Source organism: Ictidomys tridecemlineatus, chromosome 5 (genome assembly GCF_052094955.1).
Source record: "Ictidomys tridecemlineatus isolate mIctTri1 chromosome 5, mIctTri1.hap1, whole genome shotgun sequence".
Taxonomy (NCBI): domain Eukaryota; kingdom Metazoa; phylum Chordata; class Mammalia; order Rodentia; family Sciuridae; genus Ictidomys; species Ictidomys tridecemlineatus.
Genome location: NC_135481.1, coordinates 148,845,793 through 148,866,133, shown reverse-complemented (window position 1 = coordinate 148,866,133; position 20,341 = coordinate 148,845,793). Strand labels below are relative to the sequence as shown.

Sequence of the window (20,341 nt, the reverse complement as noted above, 5' to 3'; positions counted from 1 at the left end):
AAAAAAATCCAAGGAGAAAAAGACAAATGACAGATTTGGATAAAATTCAGGACATGATTACTCTTATAAATTGTGAAACCCATTTTGGAAAATCAACTTGAGAACAGGAATAGGGAAAACCAGCAAGACAGAATCTGTTATAAAATAAAGGCTCCAAGTCACATGTTGATTTTCAAAATCAGAGAAGCACTGTTGCCATCTGCTTCCAAACACCTCTCTGAAACAGCTACCAAACATACGTAACAACATCTCAAAGATCCCCAAAGTAGATGCTCCTTCTCAAAACAGAAGTCTTATCATGTAGTGTTTACTCCCCTAAAAAAAATCTTAAAAATATTCTACTCTAACCTTCACCCAGAACATTTGGTTCCCCTTTCAGTTTCTTTTTTCAAATCACTGCACTAGTGGAGAACTTTGTCACTGGAGCAGTTTTTATAATTATAATTAGTATTTTGGCTTAGACCCTAAGGTAGAAACTTTAAGATGAAGTAACTCAAGTTTTGCTCAACCTTTGCCCTCAAACAGATCTTTGCTTCCCCCTGCTTCTTTTGGATTCAGACCAACACAACAAGTCATGGTCATAAATTATATCTTTTCTTTCATTCAATGTCCTAAAGGAGGCTTCAAGAAGTTTCCTGTAGTAATGATTATTTTAATATTTTTTAAACATATCCTCAGTTTTCTTTTGCCAACCCTTTATATCTGCTCAAGAGCAAAGAAAACAAGGAAGCTTGTATTGAGCCCTTTTGGTGAGGAGTGAACTTCATGGAACTGGAAGGGAGGCCAGACAGTAAAGCAAGTAACTGCTTTAAAGTCTTTTTTTTTTTCAGGAAGTTTAGGAAAAACTGTGGGTACAAATGTGTTAGAAGGCCTTTGCAAGTGAGGCATGTTAGAAATGCTCATATTCTCTAGCTTTTGGAATCAAAAGCCTGGTCAAGATCAATGGCTCATGTTCTAGACATCTCTTCAGTGCTTTGGGCATCCCCTAATATTAGCTTGTCTACAGAATGTGTGTAATGAGTTTATGGACGTCAAAATATCATGGAGCTGCAGGCTAGAGAAATATATTGTTCTCAATCCCAGATGAGCACAGAAAGGTTCGGGAACAAAAGTGCTCCATGAGTTTGAAAGTATAAGTGAGTTAAGCCTCTCCATTCGCCAGCTAGTCTCCATGTGCATCACCATGCCTGGGGCTGCTCAGTTTTGAGCATAAGGATGTGGCAGTGAGCAGAACAGATATCATTTTTGATCCCAGGAGCTCTGGTGAAGACTGTGAGGTAATTAAAGAGAAATTAAGCAAATTAAGGAATACATGAATTGTGGAGAATGCTCAAATGATGCAGAACAAGGGATGTGTTGGAGACAGTGGGTTTAGAGAGCGTGGCTAGGAAAGACCTTCAAAGGCCATGTGAAGAGACCTAGAGCAGCAATGCAGAGGGCCAGAGCTGGAGAGTGAGCTTGGCCACAGTGACTGGGTGGCAATGGCTTGGTGATCTGAGATGGCAGATGTCAGACCATCTGGGGGTTGGGAGGGGAAGGAATTTCCTTGGATTTCATGCCAATTGCAAGGGAAAGGTATTAAAGGGTTCCATGAAGATGACTGATATGATCCCATTTACCCATGGGGGATACACACACAGACAGCATCATCTGGCTGCAAGACAGAGAAAAGAGAGGGAGACTAATCATACAAGAAAGAGATGGTGGTAGGTTGGACAGGGTGGATGGCATGAGAAAGAAGATAGACCCGGACATATTTTGGGAGACCCAACAAGATTTGGCAACACACTGGATTTAGGGAAGAGGGAATAGGATGAGGATAACTTCTAAGTTTTGATTTAAGAAATGGTGTTGGCGGTGGGGACATTCCCAGAAATGTGAAAGCTCAGGGAAAAGAAGTCAGGCTGACTCTAAAACTAGGTGTTGGTATGTAATCAACTTATTTTTTTTCCTTTTAAAACCTTAGTAAAGATAATAAAAAACCAAACCCTAAAAGGCATTGTGTAGGTTTTCCAAAATCCCTTTAGTGCCCAGATACTTTGCTACCATGTAAGTGACAAACTTAAAAATAGTGGATTTGGTGATAGGATTGCTAAGAATATAACTATATGTCCCTGTTTCTCTACTTTTTCAACTGTTTCAGGGAGATGTGTTTGTAAGATAAAAATTTTGTGGTCTCAAACTATAAACGGCCATATTGAGATGCCCACAGGGGTTCCCAAATTCTCCATCACAGTTTTTCCACTGACCTCCAGCCTTCCTCTGTGTCCCTACCAAGGAAGATCACCTGCTGAGGCAAGAGCCATGGCAGTTTTTATTTGGACCAAAGGTGTTACTCCTTGGCAAGGAGCTCTCCGCAGACCTGAGCAGGGGAAAGACGCCCTCAGCCAAACACCAGACTACTGGCCAAAAGAGAGACACACATTCATCTGCACTCTTCCCCATGCTCCATGCTCGCTCCGAGGTCTCCCCAAGTTAAAGAACGGTTTTCTCCAAAGGCCGAAGAAAACCTGCTGACGCCCTGATGTTTCCTACTTTTGTCTCTTGCATTGCCTCCCTCCCACCCGCGCCCTATTCCGCGCGGAGTTGCGGGGTTCCCTGCCTGGGCCCCGCACACTCCCTAACCTGCCCGCTGGTTGGAGTCTGGGCGCGGCCGGAGGCTGCGGGGCTGTGAGGCAGGGGTCGCCCCGCGCTCTCCAGGCCCCGCGAGCTGTGGTCCTTGCCCCCTGGGTAAAGGCTACCCATGCCCAAGCATGCGGCCGCCTGGAGCGCGGGCCTGGGTCACAGGGCACGCGGACGGGTGGGCAGGCGGAGGCCAGGGCTGCACGCGGATCCAGGGGCGCGGGCCGGGTCAGTGGGGGCGCAGGGTTCCCGGGCCCGCTGCAGGAGGCGGCCAGGCCCCCACCGCGGCAGGGTGCGGGTCGGAGGAGCACTTACCTGCGGCGGCGGGGCAGGGGCACGGACGCTATGGGACTGCGAGGCCGGACCGCGCGATCGGACACCAGCGGGCGGGCGGGGGCCTGGCGGTCCCACCGCCCTCTGCCCACCGCGACTCGGGCCGAGCGCGCCAGGGCCGGGCCGGGCCCAGATGCACTTCCTCAATCCTGCGGCCGGCGGGCGGGCGGGGAGGGCGGGAAGCGGGCGGCGCAAAGAGCGCGCAGGGCAAGGCCGCGGCACTCGAGGGTCGAGGGTCGGCAGCTGATGACTTTCTCCAGAATGGGCAAGAGGAGTCCCCTCAGTGGCCCGCCGCACTTTTCCTAGCTCTAAGGAGTAGGTGATTTAGTTCACTGCTTGCCCCTGGAAGACGCCAGGACCGCAGGGCTCTTGCAGGGCCAGGTCCTCTTCGGGTTTGGTTTCCCAGCTCTCTCCCCTAGGGTCAGGCACAGTTATAAGATTTGCCGTTTTTTTTTTTTTTTTTTTTTTTTGCTCAGCACAACTTTCACACTGCACTCTAGGAGCAGTAAAATTGGCAGGTTAATTCAAACTTGTATGTTGGTCATCTATTCTGATTGTAAATATTAAAAAAAGGCAGTGAATATTCATTTCTGTGGATCCGTAAGAGAACAATATAGAAGTATTTTTAAAACGTTAATATTTTGTAAAGTGCTCTGGTTTTGCTAATTTAATTTCAGGTGTATGCAAAGATGTAGCTGTTTGGTGAATCTTTTAATTTTTAAATTTAGTTTTATTTATTTATTTATTTTTTTGAGTGAGAGTTCTCACTGTTGGCCAGACTGGTCTTGAATTTGTGTGCTCAAGCCATACTCCTGCTTCCACCTCTCAAGTAGCTGGGAGTAAAAGCGTGAGCCACCACACCTGATTGGCAAATCATTTTTTTTAATTTATTTTTTTTATTGGTTGTTCAAAACATTACAAAGCTCTTGACATATCATATTTCATACATTAGAATCAAGTTGGTTATGAATTCCCAATTTTACCCCAAATACAGATTGCAGAATGACATCGGTTACACATCCACATTTTTACATAATGCCCTATTAGTAACTGTTGTATTCTGCTACCTTTCCTATCCTCTACTATCCCCCCTCCCCTCCCCTCCCATCTTCTCTCTCTACCCCACTTACTGTAATTCATTTCTCTCCTTGTTTATTTTCCCATTCTCCTCACAACCTCTTATATGTAATTTTGTATAACAATGAGGGTCTCCCTCCATTACCATGCAATTTCCCTTTTCTCTCCCTTTCCCTCCCACCTCATGTATCTGTTTAATGTTAATCTTTTCTTCCTGCTCTTCCTCCCTGCTCTGGCGAATCATTTTAATGATCTGCTTGGGGCGGTGGCGGAGGCAAATAAAACATGGTGGAATAATGGCAGTTCATCAGAATTGGACCTGTCATAAGGGTCTTCATCAAACCGTTGAGGCAAATAACCAAAAGCAAAGCTAAACACTGAAGCCCATGTTGCAGGTAGAATTCAGATTCGACTTCACCTGTCCATCCAGAAAAGAATTCTGCTCAGAAAAAGCAGAAGGTTCTACAACCTGGCAGGACCAGTACCTTAGACTATTATGTAATGGCTCTCCTCAAATATTCCCAGGACTTTGCACAAAGCACAGAGACAAATTGCAAAAAGCCCTCACTACCATTTCACAGAATCCGGGTCCCAGTACGACCTCAAGGACACCCCAGGCTGCGGTTACTTGGTGTCACTCCTAGATTTGGAGTCTAGTTGGCAAGGGGACCACCTGACAGCTCTGCTCTGCTCCCAAGAAGCTTCCTCTCAGGCTGTCCAGTAACAAAACGCCTTTCCAAAAGGGTGGGCACAATTTTGCAATCCCGTTCTCACCACTGAGGTCCTCTTACCAGTTTGCAAGAGAAGCAGTATGATTGCTACCAAAAAGTCCCTAGTAATTTGCCGGGCGGGGCAGCCACAGTGTTGCGTGAGCCCCCACGACCGCCTAGTGGCGCCTCCAGGGCGCACCGCATCGCCATCTACCGCCACCGGGAGGAAGTGCACGTCCAGGGCCAGGGCTGACACAAGGGGATGTGTGGCCAATGCAGATAGGGACAATTTAACTTCCCTTTTAAAAGAGTTTGGGACTAGGCTAGTAACTGTGACTAGTGTAGAAAAACATCTGGTATATTCGACAGGAGGATGACATGTTTGGAGTAAAATGACCAGCATTTAACTCTATCCATTAGGCATGCAATGTAACTAGTTTGTATAGGAAATTTGGTACCAGGCAGTTAATTTCTTTCCACTTTTTGACATTTGCTGATCCATGGACTTTCCTTTTGCTCAAATTCCACCCAGAGTTTCAGCATCTTCTAGTTGGAATGACCCCTTTTACATCACCTGGAAGCCACCTACTTCCCTGAACTAACATTCTGCCTTTTGAAGGTACAGTAACTACCTGTTCTTTCTGTGTCTTCTAACTATTTTTCTTCAATTGGATGCTCAGCTTCCTCAGACATTCCTCATTGAACAATTTTAAAACACCTCTCATTATCTTGAGGCACTCCACATGGCTTGGGGCAAGGGAAAAAGACTCTAGAAAGTCTCCATCCACTAACAGGAGAACCTATGGCACTCCAAAGTGTTCACTGTAAGAGAATATACCCACGCCCACTGGCATACAAGCACACATGTATAATACATGTGTGGTACGCATGCTCATCCACACACACTCTACGTTCTTCCTTATCTTCAGGAAGATAGATACCGGTAAACCAAATGAAGGGAAATGTCATTTTTTATAATTTTCTGCTTACACTTGGATTGAAAAATGACTTGTTGCTAAATACATAGATAAATGCACACTGAGAGAGATTTGATCCAACCTCCTTTAAGGTGTTTCTCAAAGGAGTGGTGCTTTGCAACTATGTGCTCAGTGACCTGGGCTCTATACATTAAATGTATGGGTTGAGCTTGGTGGTCCTACCCAAGTACAATGATCCAATCTCAGTGTTAGCTCACAATTTGGTAATTGAGGCTTCTTGGTTAGAAGTCTTAGGAACTTTGCTAAATTAATCCCAATCACCTAGGTCATTACAGAGAAAAGTGACAAAACAGACACACGTGTTCATGTTGGGAATGCAATGTTTTCCACCAATCCCCATTTTCTACACTCACACCACCATCACTTTGTGAGACTCAGGCAAGTTAGATGATGCCTTAAACTTAGTCAACCAAGACATAGGACCTCTGAGGCTTAGTTCCCTGTCTGGTCAATCCCAAGAGCCACAGAAAGGGGTTTTACACTCAGGTAAACATTGGACCTGATCAATTGAGTAATGTAATTTTATTCATGTCATTGATCCTGTTTTACTATAAGCCACATGGTACAGGAGTTCTCAGGCTTACCACAGAATTAAAGTGGGTTTGGTCCATCAATTAAAAAAAGCTAACATTTCTCAAATATACGATTTTATTTTATCATTGTTAAACACAATCTGAAGTTAGGATCAGAATTCCCAGTCTGATAGACTTATAAGCCATACCATAGGGGTAAACATTAAAAGAAGTGAATTCTAATATTATATAGATTTCCATTTCTAAATACAGTATATTACAGAAGGTTAAATACACCACCTCTGTGCACTTACAGCTATAAAAAGATACATTAACTATATCAATTATAAATAAGGTAGCATTTCATATTAAAGGCATTATTATACAATGAAAGGATAGGAACCCTCTAATGTACTACTAAGAAGGTTAGTGTCTATAGTTACTGGAGATACTGCAAATTCAGTGTACGAAGTCAAATCCTGATTTAACAAGTTATTGGTAGTACAAGTGATGAGTGTTAACTGCTGGAGAAGAGAAGGTGAATTGCATATTGCATTTCTCTGACAAGGATGAAGAAACCCTAATTCAGACATGATTGTCTTTATACACACTGGTTCTGACAGAGTTTCATTTTACAATTGCCCACTCCAACTTAATCCTCAAACATAAGCACCATTTTTTTTTCCAATGAGAGAAGTACTAGTTAGTAACAAGAAAAGTACCCAAATAACACAACTTAGGTTTGGTTTGGTTTTTAAAGCTATGTGGGAATGCTTTCAGTTTTCCAAGTTAAAACATAGAATTGCACATCATTTGGATACACAAAGGAAGAAATTGAAAGTTTTGTAACCTGTTAGTGAACTACTCAGGTCACTTGGATGAAGACCCAGTTCTTCTATGGAATTCAAGTGTTGTTTGTTAATTAATCAGAAATTTATACCAAAATAGGACTTTAGAAAAACAGGGCTGGATTATAACAGCAGTCTTTGCAGTTGTGTACATTTTTACTAACTTAAAATGGGTAATGGAACTAGAGAAAAGGAAAAGTGTATACACTTATCAGAAACCATTACTGAATGTGGTGTCAATGCATAATTTGTAAAAGGGAGTCATTGCTCTGATTTGTCAAACTTGGGATGTAATTGTCTTAGGATTTGTTATGTTGTTGTGGTGATAGAAATTGGAATCTTCAGCAGCAAAGGTGACACTAATACTGTTTTTAGCCAAGAAAGTTGCCTTGGTTAAAGTAGCCTATCACATAGTTTTAGAGTAAGCTCCTTGGGAGGTTGATATGGTCATATTCCTAAAGCAGTATTGATTTCAAGGTGAATCCCATGGTCAATGTCAATATGCAGTCCTCCAAGACCCATACCTGTGCATGCCCAAGGCCTCTGGCACCCTTCCGTGGTATGTGCTTCCTAAAAGCTCCCCACATCAGATCCTCAAAATTTTCCTTTTTAACTTAGTGCTAATCCTTCCCTTCTGTATGATCTCTCCCCTTCCTCAGAATGGGCGGTGGGTATTGTCCTGTGCACAGGAAACCCTGAGAAGACCACAGGTGTGGGACCCTGCTTGCAGAACATGCAGGGAGCTCTTTCCCAATTCCTACTGGAGTCAGATTCAGCAAAGCATTTTGAAGCAACTGCTGGATACTTCGAGTCCTGTTTCTTGTTAGCAGAGCCCTGAGTGTCTTCACTATCTCTCACATCTGGTCTAAAGGCAAAATTAGAAATGGCCAACAGCTCCCTCCCTAGACAGGACTGAATTTCACACACGACATCTGGGCATCCACATTGTTAGGTCAATAAAATGTGAGTGTGAGAGGAGAAGAAAAAGCATTCATTCAATCTCCCGTAGATTGAAAGCGTCCAGAAGAAAGTGTCCCGGGAAGGTCAAGCATTGTACTTTTTTTCCTTTGGCGAGTTTGAAGTGCCACATTCAGCTGTCCAGAGTTTGAGGAAGGAGCCCTTCTTTCCTTCAAGGGTTCTTGTCGTCAAGTTTGATGGTGACAGTTTTCACTTCTGTATATTCAGCCAGGGCATATTCACCTCTGTGATGACCGAAGAGAAGAAAAGTCAAACTGAGAATGTCCATTCACAGTTCTGTGGAAACTGTTCTAATGCCGGATTACTCTACTGAGCAGTTTGGGGTTTGGGGTTCTACAAAAGTTTGAGATTGGGAGGAAAACTCTGAAACCTGAAGAAAGTAATAGCTAGGATGATGATGAGTTTAAGTAACTGGAAATATAAGTTTAAATATAAAGGTTTTTGTATGCGATATTTTTGAAATAGAAGAATTAAAGGTTCACCTTCAAAAAAATGAAGGGAATTTAAAAAAAAAAAACCCAACACTAGGGGAATTCTCTTGTTCAGGGAATTAAGAATCAAAGGACAGGGCTTGGGTAGGTGAACAAAGAGAAGTCAGGGATCAGAAAGGACAAGGGATTGCTCATGCCTATAATCCCAGCAGCTCAGGAAGGAGGCTGAGGTAGGAGGGTGTGAGTCCAAAGTCATCCTCAGCAACTTAGCAAGATCTTGTCTCTAAAGTACATAAGAAAGGGCTGGGAATGTGGCTCAGTGGTTAAGCATTCCTGGGTTCAATACCTGGAAGGAAGGAAGGAAGGAAGGAAGGAAGGAAGGAAGGAAGGAAGGAAGGAAGGAAGGAAGAAAGAAAGAAAGAAAGAAAAGAAAAGAAAGAAAGGACAATGGATTTATAAGTTTTAGGTGGTGATTTGGAGCTGCATGAAGAGACAGAAGAGAATGAGGTCCAAGGCTACTGGTAGATGATGTGGCCAGGGAATCACAGGGACGGAACACCGAGAGCCTAGACTGGCCTGGGAGGGCACAGCTGGGGACCAGCGTAAGAGGAATGATGCCACCTGGTGGGGTGAGGGGCAGATGCGAGCACAGGCTGGACACACAGCCTTTGAGTTGGCGCCCTTGGTGCAGTTCCTTTCTTTAAGTCATACAGGAGTCAGGCGCCCCTTCCCAGCACATGCGCCAGACTAGTGGCAACTCCACTTCCCAGAAACAAGCAGCAGCTTTGGCTGGGTTTAAATTCCTCTATAGCACCTGCTCTGCTGTTAAGTAAAGAAAAGTTGTGTGCTTATTTAGGAAAAGAGGTGGAAGTCGAAGTGGCCCCTGGAGGCTCTGTACTAGAAAGACCTGAGACAGTCTCATCCCATCTTTGAGACCAGAAGTCCTCAGAGTGTGGTCCCCAGGCCAGTGCCGTCAGCTGCATCTTGGAACTTGCTAGAAATGCCTATGCTTAGGCCTTATGGAGTCCTGCTGTGGCCAGTAGAAGGAAGGCCCTCCCCAAAGGGCCCATGTCTCACTGCCCTAAACCTGAGAAGACTTAGGTTACATGGCCAAGGGGAATTAATATTGTTGATGGAATTCAAGTGACTAATCAGTTGATTTTAAAATAGGGAGTCATCTGGGTGGGTCATATGATCCTTAAAAGTGGAAGAAGAAGGCAGATAAAGAGAGAGTAAAATGAGACACAGGTGCAGAGAGATGCCACCGTGCTGGCTTTGAAGGTGAAGGAAGGGCCATCATCCAAGGAGGAAGGACAGCCTCTAGGAGCTGGACGGGGCATGGATACACACTCCCCCAATGGCCTCTAGAGGGAAATGCAGTCTACTGACACTTTTATCTCAGCTCAGAGAGACCTGTGTCAGATTTTTATCCTACAGAACTGTAAGACAATACATTTGTGTTGTTTAAACTAAACTAATTTTATGGTAAATTGTTATAGCAATAATAGAAAATGAATATACCTACTGAATTAGAAATTCCAAGGACGTGGCCAAGAAGTCTGTTTTAACCAGGGCATTAAATCCCCCAGTGGATTCTGATGCAGGCTCAAGTTTGAGAACCACTAGCTTAGAACTATGAAGGTCAGTCAAGTGCTTTGTCCCTCTTGAGCCTCAGATTCATCATCTGAGAAATGGGAATACTATAACCTCTTTGCAGTTATAACAATTAGGAATAATTCATGTGCTAGATAAAATGTGAATGGTGAAAAGTAATATTGTTATTTTATTAATAATGTGTCACTGAGATTTTTACTTAGTTTCTTTAAATGTTCTTTCATCATCAAGAACCCATGATAATGAGTGAATTATTTCATAATATTTTTTAAACATACAAACAGAATGCTAAATTCAACTTCTTTACCACTGATACTCTACTTAAAAAGTCCCTAAAAGTAGATGGAAAACTAATATGAATATATGATGTGTATAAATTATATAATATTCATTATATAATTTACAAACCTGTGTGAGAACAGGTCCTGTTTTCCTTAATATATAAAAAGTTCTTACAAACCAATTGGGAAAACAAAAATGACCAAACAGAAAAATCCAAAAGGACATAGTTTGCAAATCAGAAATGCAAATTCTGAAAAGTGTGAAAAGGATACTCAACCTCTCACAATTAAAGAAATACACACCAAAACAGTGGTGAGCCTATTTGTCACGTGGCAGAGCAGTCAATTTTTAGAAACTTATTCTGAAAACAATCTTCTATAAGTGCAAAAAGATTCACACATGAGGAAACATAGGCATGGTTTATAATAACAAAAGACCTTGGAAATAACACAAAAGTCCACTGAAGGAGACCATTACCAAGAAGAATGGAAAGATAACCAATACCCATTCTTAAGAGGAAAGGGTAGTTTGCTCTCATTTCATCTAAAACCAGAAGAGACTTGATTGCTTTCATAGAAAACCTACAATACACTTTAAAAACAAGCACAAAAATGTTGCATTGTAAAAATTCAAGGTTGTTAATGACTTGTCAGATTTCTAAATAAAAGTAAAGAAAGTGATGAAATCCTATTGTATTAGTATATAACTAATGAAATCCTATTGTATTAGTATATAACTAATAAATACAGAATTAAAATGAAAGTATATAACTAATGAAATCCTATTGTATTAGTATATAACTAATAAATACAGAATTAAAATCATTCTTGTAGGAATAAGTACATTGATACCCCCATTTTTTTTTTCTGTTTATGCAGTTGTTCTGGTTCAAGTTCTCGCTGCTCTTATTCAACCCATTGTGGCTCATCCACCTGGGCAATCAATGTCACTCATGAGCCCAGACTTTCTCCCAATAAACCTCACCAGAGCACCAGGGGGAAGGGACTGGTGACTGTGTTGTTCACTGCCACATGCTCAGAACTTAATGTCATACCTGAGCATCAGAAATGCTCAATAAACACTTGCAAAGTGAATTAATAAGTGAACAAAATGAACGAATGACCAGCAGTTACCTCGAACAAATGAGGTTGAGGATCAGGGGAAGAAGAATTTGATCTTCCCCATGTCTTACTATGTGAAGTTTTTATTACTGTCTCAACTGTATTACAAAGCAAAACATAGAAATTAGAGGGGGGAAAAAAGAAAACAGTGACAAAGAAGGAAAAAAATGCAACAGGCTCCATCCCAAGACTGGACTAGAAACAGATCCCAGAGGGGCTCATGGGTGGGCAGCCAGTAACCAGCCCAGCTCAGGAGGCCAGGTTTGGGGAAAACCGTGGAATCTACCGCATGGTGCTCCAGCATGAAAATAAAGGGGGAACTTCTTGCAACATGAAGACATTAATTAGAGATGATTAAAAATAGAAATAAGTTTTGAAGGCAGTTTCCAGGCTCCTTGTAAATATTTTTTAAATATTTTATCAAAAATCTTGGGAAAATATATGTCAAGGATCCAAAAAACTGTGGCTAACCAGAGGGACAGGGCACGGGGGTGCTAGGGGACAAGGACACCATCCGAGTGGTGGGAAGGGAGATGAGGAAACCGTGCAGGGAATCAGTTTGGGCCATACAAACTCGGCATCAGGTGACTCCATGTGCCTTTCTGTAGCTTCTACAAATAAGGACAGTTGCTTTGGGGACTGGAGTTCTTGCTGCCACATCTGGCCTCCCAGGGGAGCACTGTGTGGGATCTGAGTTCCCTAGCCCTCATGACCTGACTGGGTGAAGACAAAAGATCAGAGGAGGCAAATGAACACATGAGCCCTGCTGGCTTCATTCCAGGTGGCTTCCAGAGGTGACCCTTGCCCAGCCAGGATCTCTACTGTGGGGGGTCCAGGGACCAAGCTGCCAGCATTGATTCCCTGCTCTGCTACTCACTAGCTCTCTGGGCCATTTGCTCATCTGAAAGCAGTTGTACCCTGTCACAGATTGTCATAGGACATGAACTAACATGCAGGGCTTTCACAGAGCCTCCTAAAGTCTGCTCAGCAAATGCCGGTTGCCATCAGCACTATGGAGGATCCTGGAGGGAACCCAGTGACCTCAGTCTGGGCCTCCTGTCTCAGGTGGGCAGGCAGTTTTAAGAGTTAATGAAATAGAGGCTCAGAGAATGCAAAGAGACACCAGCCGGCCACCAGGGGGAGGAAAGAGGCTGCTGCAAAGGGACTTCATGATCAAGAATTGACTAATGTTCCTTGAAGGGGAAACCAGTTATAGAAATAAAGAGGATGCTCTCCACTCAGACATGCAGATGACTCTGGGGCATGTGCCATCAGTTAGATTAGAAAGAAGGACTGATGTGATACGAGGTCCCTGATTCCATGCAGACTGGTCAAGAGCAATTGCTTGACCAGGGGTGGAAGCCAGCTCTGTTCCTTTATAACAGGATCTTTAAAACAGTTCCTTTATAACACTATCTTCAAGTATCTACAAGTAGAGCCCTTAAAGGCCCCACCAAGACCCAAGGCAAGGGGAAGTGTTTGAGTGTGTTCCCACTGGAAGATGTGCAAACAAGTATAAGGTAATGCATTTGTATATAAATGACCCAAACTGTTTAAATAAAAGGAAGAACTCAAGCTCTTAGAAATGTCCCAGGAACAGCCCTGGGGTGTTGTCACAGATGGTTCCCTAGGAACATTGAGCCTACAAGATGTTTGTCCACAAGGCTAATAAAACCCTGAGCAGCACCAAGAAGGAGATGGGGAAAGCAGCCAGAGCCAGCTAGAAACCACAGCGTCTCCACTCCTGGGGATACTCCATCCAGCTCTGGACCTGGGCCAGATGCAAGAAGGCCTGTCCATGAATCTCAACCTACAGAGCTCATTTTCCCAGCAGGCCAGAAAGAAAGGAGAGGTTGGAGGGGTAGGTGGTGGGTTGGAACACACTGATGGGATCTGGAGGCCCAGCAGGACTCCCAAAGAAGTATCAAGAAGGAACCAGATTGACCCATGGTGTGTCTCCTGGGGCCTCTGCTGGGCTCCAAGATTCCAAGCCTGACTTGGGTTTGAGTCTATCTTCCTTGCAGAAAGTGGAGATTGTGCATAATGACAGCCTATGCTTGGCAAAAAGTGCACTTTTCCAGAGCTCTGTGGCCTCCTCTGGCAAGCCTAGATCAAGGATTTAGGGAACATTCCCTGTAGGATGAGGGCTGGCAGGAAAGCTGAGGCTGGAGGTTGGTCTTGTGGCCTGGAGGAAGTCAGGTTAAGGATGAGGGTGGGGAATGGACCGCCAGCCTTTGTGACAGGGCTGCCCCAGACAGAGCAGGTTAGGGGATCAGGTGAGAGCTCAAGTTGCTGCACTGCAATTCTAGTGTATCTTTCATTCCCAGGTGGGCAGGTTTAGGATGCCAGAAACACTTACAGTTCTCTGCCATTCCCCGACATTTTGAAGCCACCAAATGGAGCCTGTGCATAGAGTGCATTGTAGCAGTTGATCCTAGAGAAAGGATGAAAAGATACTGAGAGTTACCTGGAGAAGCACCCCACCTGCACCTTGGGTGCTCCAGTAATCAGACACTTAATTGCCTAACACATGGCCTTTGGCAAAATTCCAATATTAAAACACAGTGAGTTCTTAACTTCTGCTTTCTTCTTACCACCAGAAGCTAAAATTTGAATATAATTCAGCCCAGAGCTTTTCATTGGAATAGGAATCAAATGAAAAGACAAGCACAAAGAAGAAAAATATTATGGCCTAAGGGAATAAGAATTAGCTTTGAAATAACACAGACCTGATTCCAAGTTCTGCTTCCTGAACTACGAGACTCTAAGTTTGTTTCTCAAACTTGCTAAGCCTCAATTCATTCATCTTTAAAATGGGAATCACAATACATAATCTTTAGAATTACTGGCAAGGCAGGAACTAGTATCCAGACTTTGCAGATGAGCATGCACTGATTTTAAAATCAGAACCAGAGTCAGATAGTCAGCAGAGTTGTTCTAAGGCATAGGCCCCGAAGCTTGCTCTGCCTGGTACAGCTGTTCCCTTTCATATATAGATTCTGCAGCTTCAGATTCAACCAACCTTAATTGAAAATTTTGAAAATAAGATTGCATCTGTACTGAACATATACAGATTTATCCCTTTGTCATTATTCCTAAGAAATACAATATAACAACTATTTACATAGCATTGATAAAAGTATTAGGTATTATAAATCATCCAGAATTCAGTTAAAGTATACTACTGGATGATGTGCCTAGGTTATTTGCCCAAACTGCCATTTTATATAAGGGACTTGAGTACCTTATACATTCAAGTATATAAAGGTCCAGGAACCAATCTCCTAAAGTTACTGAGAGATGACTTTACAGTATGTGACCCTGGAAAAGTCACTCAACCTCTCTGTGTCTTGATTTCCTTATCTGTAAAATGTGGTACCTAACACCATAAGGGAACCCATTTCAGAAGGTGGTCATGAGGATCTAGCAAAGTGCCCACACAGTGGGTACCACATAATATACAATTAGATGCTCTCTGCTAAAAGAGAAATAGCCAAGGACCCAGCCAGCAACTGAGGGGAGCCGACACACACACACAAGCACTCAACTCACCAAACTGTTCCAGACTCCAATGCAGAAGCCAATTTCAGGGCTTTGTCCAGGTTTTTGGTGAATATGGCTGCTGTGAGTCCATAGTCAGTGCTGTTTGCTCTTTTTATCACTTCTTCAATATTTTTGAACTTCAGTATTGGCTGCACTGGTCCAAAAATCTATGATTAAATGCAAGAAGAGCAGTGAGAGGCATGTTTGGGTGGATATGTATGCTCCGAGCAGGTGTTTCCCTGGTTGTATGCCTTTTTCACAAGCTCATGGTTAGGCAACATTCTACATTAAGTGTCTAATAACTGGGGCACCTAAGATGCAGGTGGGGTCTTCTTCATGGAGAAGAAGGAACACTAGTCATCTTTCTAGCTGCATGATGGTTGAGCTCTGAAGGAAAGGATTAAAATGAAATAAAAATAAAAAAATAACAACCCCCCATATGTTGTATTTGCGATCTGTCTTTATGATCAGGGTTTCTGAGAACCCCCTGCCTTGTGGGCAGGTGGGGGTGCACAGAAGACAAACTTCCAGGTGCCTTTTTGGAAAGTTATCTCTAAGGGTGTCCCTAAGCAGGGCTGTAGGACTGTGTGGCCCAGCCTCCTGGTGCTGCTTTTCTACCCAATGAGGACACCCTAACATGTTTCCATGATAACTCCGAGGGGAGGAAATGGGACAGTGCTCACCCAGTCTACAACCCAGCAAAGAAAAGGCAGGGAAGAACTGAGAGCTTGCACATTTAAGGGGTGTTCTGAAGGGAGCCTGCAGTGGATTTAATGTTAGGCATGAGTCTATCTCCGCAGGACGGTGCCCAGTCTCTGGAAACACATTCCCAGGTTCCCCAGGACCTCTCATCATGGGGACGTTTAAGGAGCTAAGCTTCGTGTCATTGTGGCAGTGTTAGTAACCCCTCAAAATCTCAAGAAGAAACACCTGTCCAGGAAGCCCTGCAGCAGTGCTCATTCTTTCACGGGCCCCAAAAGATCACTGGGGATCAGGTCTTGTGCTACAAGCCCTGTGCAGGAACACGCTTCCATCTGCCTACCAGCAGGACTGGAGGACAAAGGTAGGTTTACACTCTTATGGGGTCTCCTTAATTTCCATTATTCCCAGGAATGGCCCTGATGGAAAATTTCAATGAGAATTCTTGCTGGGTCACATTCCTCGAATGAGCACTTGTAATTTACGCTTTATCTGGAGGAACTCAAGACAACTTTGAGCCCTGAATTTACAGCTGGATTCCTGGCAAGACCCACAGGTGGAGGCTGCTTTCCACACGTGGGCTTCGTGATGAACTTAGGGACGTGCTAGAAGACAGGGGAGGGTTGCTACTTCTCAGAGACCCAGAGCAATGAGTGGAGACTGAGGCTAGCACCAGGTCTGTGGCTGGCATCCTATCCTCAGGGTGTGCCAGAGACCCGGGAACAGGGGACAGGAAGTATCTCCTTAGAGGCCCTAAGGAAGAGAGGAAAGGCCACACGGAAAAGACAAATGTTCACCCCACAAAGACTTCTGATATTTCCAGGCCTTAGAGGAGAATGGTTTGAAGGACCCCTGGGGCTACAGCTTTGGCTGCAGCCACACATACCTCCTCTTTGGCAATCCGCATGTTGTCGGTCACTTCTGAGAAGACCGTGGGTTTGATGAAGAGCCCCCTGTCTTCCATGGCCGAGCCCCCACATTCCAGTTTGGCCCCTTCATTCTTCCCACTCTCAATTAGCTCCAGGATTTTGTCAAACTGTTTTTGATCAATCTGCAAAACCCAGAAGGGAATTAAGGCTCCTCCCCGTGGGGCAGTAGCACCATCTTACACTGTCAATGGCCTTTGATGCTGGCCTCCCCCACGTGCCTTAACCAAGCCCTAAGTCATCTAACAACCATGCCTTGCAGGCAAATATGCCTCCAATGCACAAACCTGCACCCTTTGGACCAGGGGAGACCTGGCAATAGGCTGCTCTCACCCTCCCCAGGTTTGGGGTTCATTCACCTGATTCCCTTCTCCATGCTGTGAGGTCAGCCAGGAGGTGAAATTGGTTTGAAGTTCTCATGTTCTTTGCTTTCTCAACACTTTGCACCCTGTTAAAGTGGCTGAACTTTAATAAATAAAAAAATATAAATCAGCTAAATTTGAATCTCAGAAAAACAACATATGATTTTTTTTTAGTATAAGTATGTCCCAAACAATATTTGCTTGAGACATTTATTAAAAATATAAAAACATTTATATAAATATCGTTTGGGACATACTTGTGCTAAAAAGGCCTTTGTTGTTTAGATGGAATTCACATCTCATGGGTATCATGTATTTAACCAGGCAATCCTGCTCCCTGCTCACTAAACACCATGGATCAGGGGAACTGTTCTGAAATTCTCCTTTCATGGTGAGGAGATGTGGGCAGGAAAGCCGATGGCCCTACCCGGCAACTCTGGAAGCAGAGTAGAGTGAACTTCAAGGTGGAGCGGAGGGGCTGCTCCTTGGTGGGTGTGGAACCAGCTCATCAGAAAGGCTTCACCTTTTTCTACACATACATTTTTTAATTTAAATATCTTTTCTTTTTTTATTGGTTCTTTTCAGTTAAACATAACATTAGATTCATTTTTATATAATTATAAAAGCGAATATAATTTGTTCTAATTCAGTCCCTGGTATATCCCCTTTTCCTCCCCACCTCCCTCCCCTGGTTCCATTCCCTCTCCTTTACTGACCTTTCTGCTGTTTACTTTTAGTTTTTTTTTGTTGTTGTTGTTAGTGTCTTGTGGATGTACACAATGGTGAGATTCACTGTGGTATGTTCATTTCTGTACATAGTAAAGTTAGGTCAGATTCATTCCTTTCCTATGTACAAATATGAATTTGCCACCTTTTGCTATCTTGTCTAGAGGTCTCCTTGGCTGGAATGCGCCCTGTACTATAACCTAATACCCGATTTGTGAACATGTTACTAACTGTCTGTGAAAATGGTCCCTCTGTTCTATGGGGAACAGCTCAACTGTAAAAGTGCTCTTCATATTCCCCTCCACTGGCTTTCTTCCTGAAATCCATGGGATCCCTATTCTCCATCATGACTCTGTTTACAGTGCCCTTCCTTGTGGACCAGAGGAGACAGAGCTTTAATAGGTTTACGGTAGCTGAGATTTTTAGATAGGAGAGCTGGTTTCAGTCTAACGATGTTAAATAGAGAAATAAGAAATAAACCTAATGGTACATCTCGGTGACTATCTCCGAGGAACAGGCTGGCTTTCTTAGAAGGGGAGGGTGTAAAATGTGCATGTCATTTGACTGACAGACTCATGAAATATGGATCCAGTTTTAAAATATTGAATCTGATCCATACCTTGTACCTTATACACCAGGAAAATTCCAAATAGATCAAAGATGGAACCACAACCAATGAAAACATAAAAGTTTTTCAGTTCTCTCCCATGGGAGACTGTCCTTGAAAACTCCAAGTGTTGATGACCAACGACTTGAGATATAGAAGCCAAAAGAGAAAAGATTCATAAATTTGAATATGAAAGAATGAAGGAAAGGAGAAGAGGAAGCAAAATCATAAGCAAAGTAAAAGGCTTTGAAAAAACATTGACAAGTCCTAAAGAAAACGAATCTCTCTAGTGTATCTATAAGGAGGTCTTAGAAGTGATAAGAAAAATGACCAACATACGGGAGAAAAATATGTAAAGCATTTTCATATTTGATAGAAAATAAAACACAAACGGCTTTTAAGCATATGATAAAATATTTTCCCTTACTATTTGAGAGTAGAATGTACATTAAAACTAAATAAGGGCTGGGGTTGTGGGTCAGTGGTAGAGAGTTTGCCTAGTACCTGGGAGGCACTGGTTTAATCCTCAGCACCACGTAAAAGTAAATAAATAAGTAAAATAAGGCATTATGTCCATCTACAACTAAAACTTAAAAAAAAAAAACTAAATAATAATCCATTTTTAACTCTCAGGTGGGCAAGAATCCATATTCTGTTGGTAATGTTGGGGAAAAAAGCTTATACAAATGTGGGTAGGCACATAAATTGGTTTAATGTGCTGTGGAATGTAATTCAGCAATTACAAATGTGTTCTCACTTAGCAACACTACTTTGGGGAATCTGTCCCATGGATTTCCTTGTGCTTGTATGAAATCACACTGAGGCATTGTGTGTGACTGCACACAGCCACATGTCCATGGGAATGTTATTTAAATTTCAGTGGCTTCATACAGCAGAATTTTATGTGCACGTATAAAAGAACAAAGCAGGTGCCCGTTGACAGATATAGAAAGATCTTCAAAGATACAACACAGTGCCAAATGGTAGAGCTATCATGGTATATTTTGCATAAAAATGAGGGAGGAAATCAGAATACATGTTCATATTTGCTTGTATGCACATAAAGAAATTCTACAGGTATACACCAAAAATTAAGAACATGGGATACTCATAGTGAGGAAGAGCAAGAACCAGGGGTGTTAAATAGGGAGGATAGGAAACAGCACTTTCACTACAGACCTTTTCACAAATCTAGGGTTTAGACCACATGCATGTATTCCCACTTGAGAAAATGATGAGAACAACTACAATGGATCCAGTAATAGCTCAACTTCTCTCTGTGTGAACCAAATCTTGGCTTAAAAGTTCCAGGTGCTGCTGTCTCCCTCCTCCTCCCCGGGGACCAACAGGACTCACTTAAGGGGCTTCATCAGACCACAGATTCTCACTGGCTGTTGACCATGTTCCGCCCGGAAGACCCCGTCTGTCTTGCAGGCAGCACTGAATCCCAGTGAAAACCCTACACATCTGAACACTCTCCCTGGTGAGTCCATATGGACACATTGTTTAAATCTAATAATCATCCCATGAAACATCAGCTGGTGCCTTACAGTACAGGAAGAAGGACCTGCCAGGAAGTGAGATGACGGGGCAGGGCACATCACCAGAAACATGGAAATACAGCTCTCAGAGGACTGGCCCAAGGCTTGGCTCTACTCTCTCTCTGCCTGGGAGGATGCCTCTGGATCCTGCCCTGGCCAGGTGGCCTGCGTAAGGTTTATGCGCCTGGTTGCTCAGTTGCCAAATAAACCTGAATGAGTTTGGAGTGCTCCAGCAAGTGGCTCTCCAACAGTGGACACTGATCTAGGTCAGCTAGCTCTTTTACAGGCATGAGGCAGACGGGACTATTTAGACAGCTGTAAGTCCTCTCAGAATAAAATCTTATTACGGTGGATGAAAAAGCACTTGGGGAGGAAAAAAAAAAAAAACAAACCCAACAACATCCTAAAATA

The 20,341-nt window shown here is 43.3% G+C and overlaps 2 protein-coding genes across 4 annotated transcripts in view; both read right to left on the bottom strand.

Annotated features, from left to right (window-relative positions):
• The window catches only part of Lrrk1 (leucine rich repeat kinase 1), a 154,206-nt gene extending 150,841 nt beyond the window's left edge, over positions 1 to 3,365 (bottom strand). For all 3 annotated transcript variants that reach the window (XM_078051265.1, XM_078051266.1, XM_078051264.1), the window contains exon 1: positions 2,938 to 3,365. The gene's annotated coding sequence lies outside the window, so the exon portion shown is untranslated. The remainder of the gene's footprint in view (positions 1 to 2,937) is intronic.
• A 2,878-nt stretch (positions 3,366 to 6,243) lies between these two features.
• The window catches only part of Aldh1a3 (aldehyde dehydrogenase 1 family member A3), a 36,684-nt gene continuing 22,586 nt past the window's right edge, over positions 6,244 to 20,341 (bottom strand). Inside the window, exons 10-13 of the mRNA XM_005320083.5 lie at positions 16,655 to 16,819; positions 15,079 to 15,236; positions 13,886 to 13,960; positions 6,244 to 8,302 (exon numbers count right to left, since the gene is read on the bottom strand). Coding sequence (XP_005320140.1) covers positions 8,230 to 8,302; positions 13,886 to 13,960; positions 15,079 to 15,236; positions 16,655 to 16,819 — 471 coding nt within the window. The 3' untranslated portion in view covers positions 6,244 to 8,229. The remainder of the gene's footprint in view (positions 8,303 to 13,885; positions 13,961 to 15,078; positions 15,237 to 16,654; positions 16,820 to 20,341) is intronic.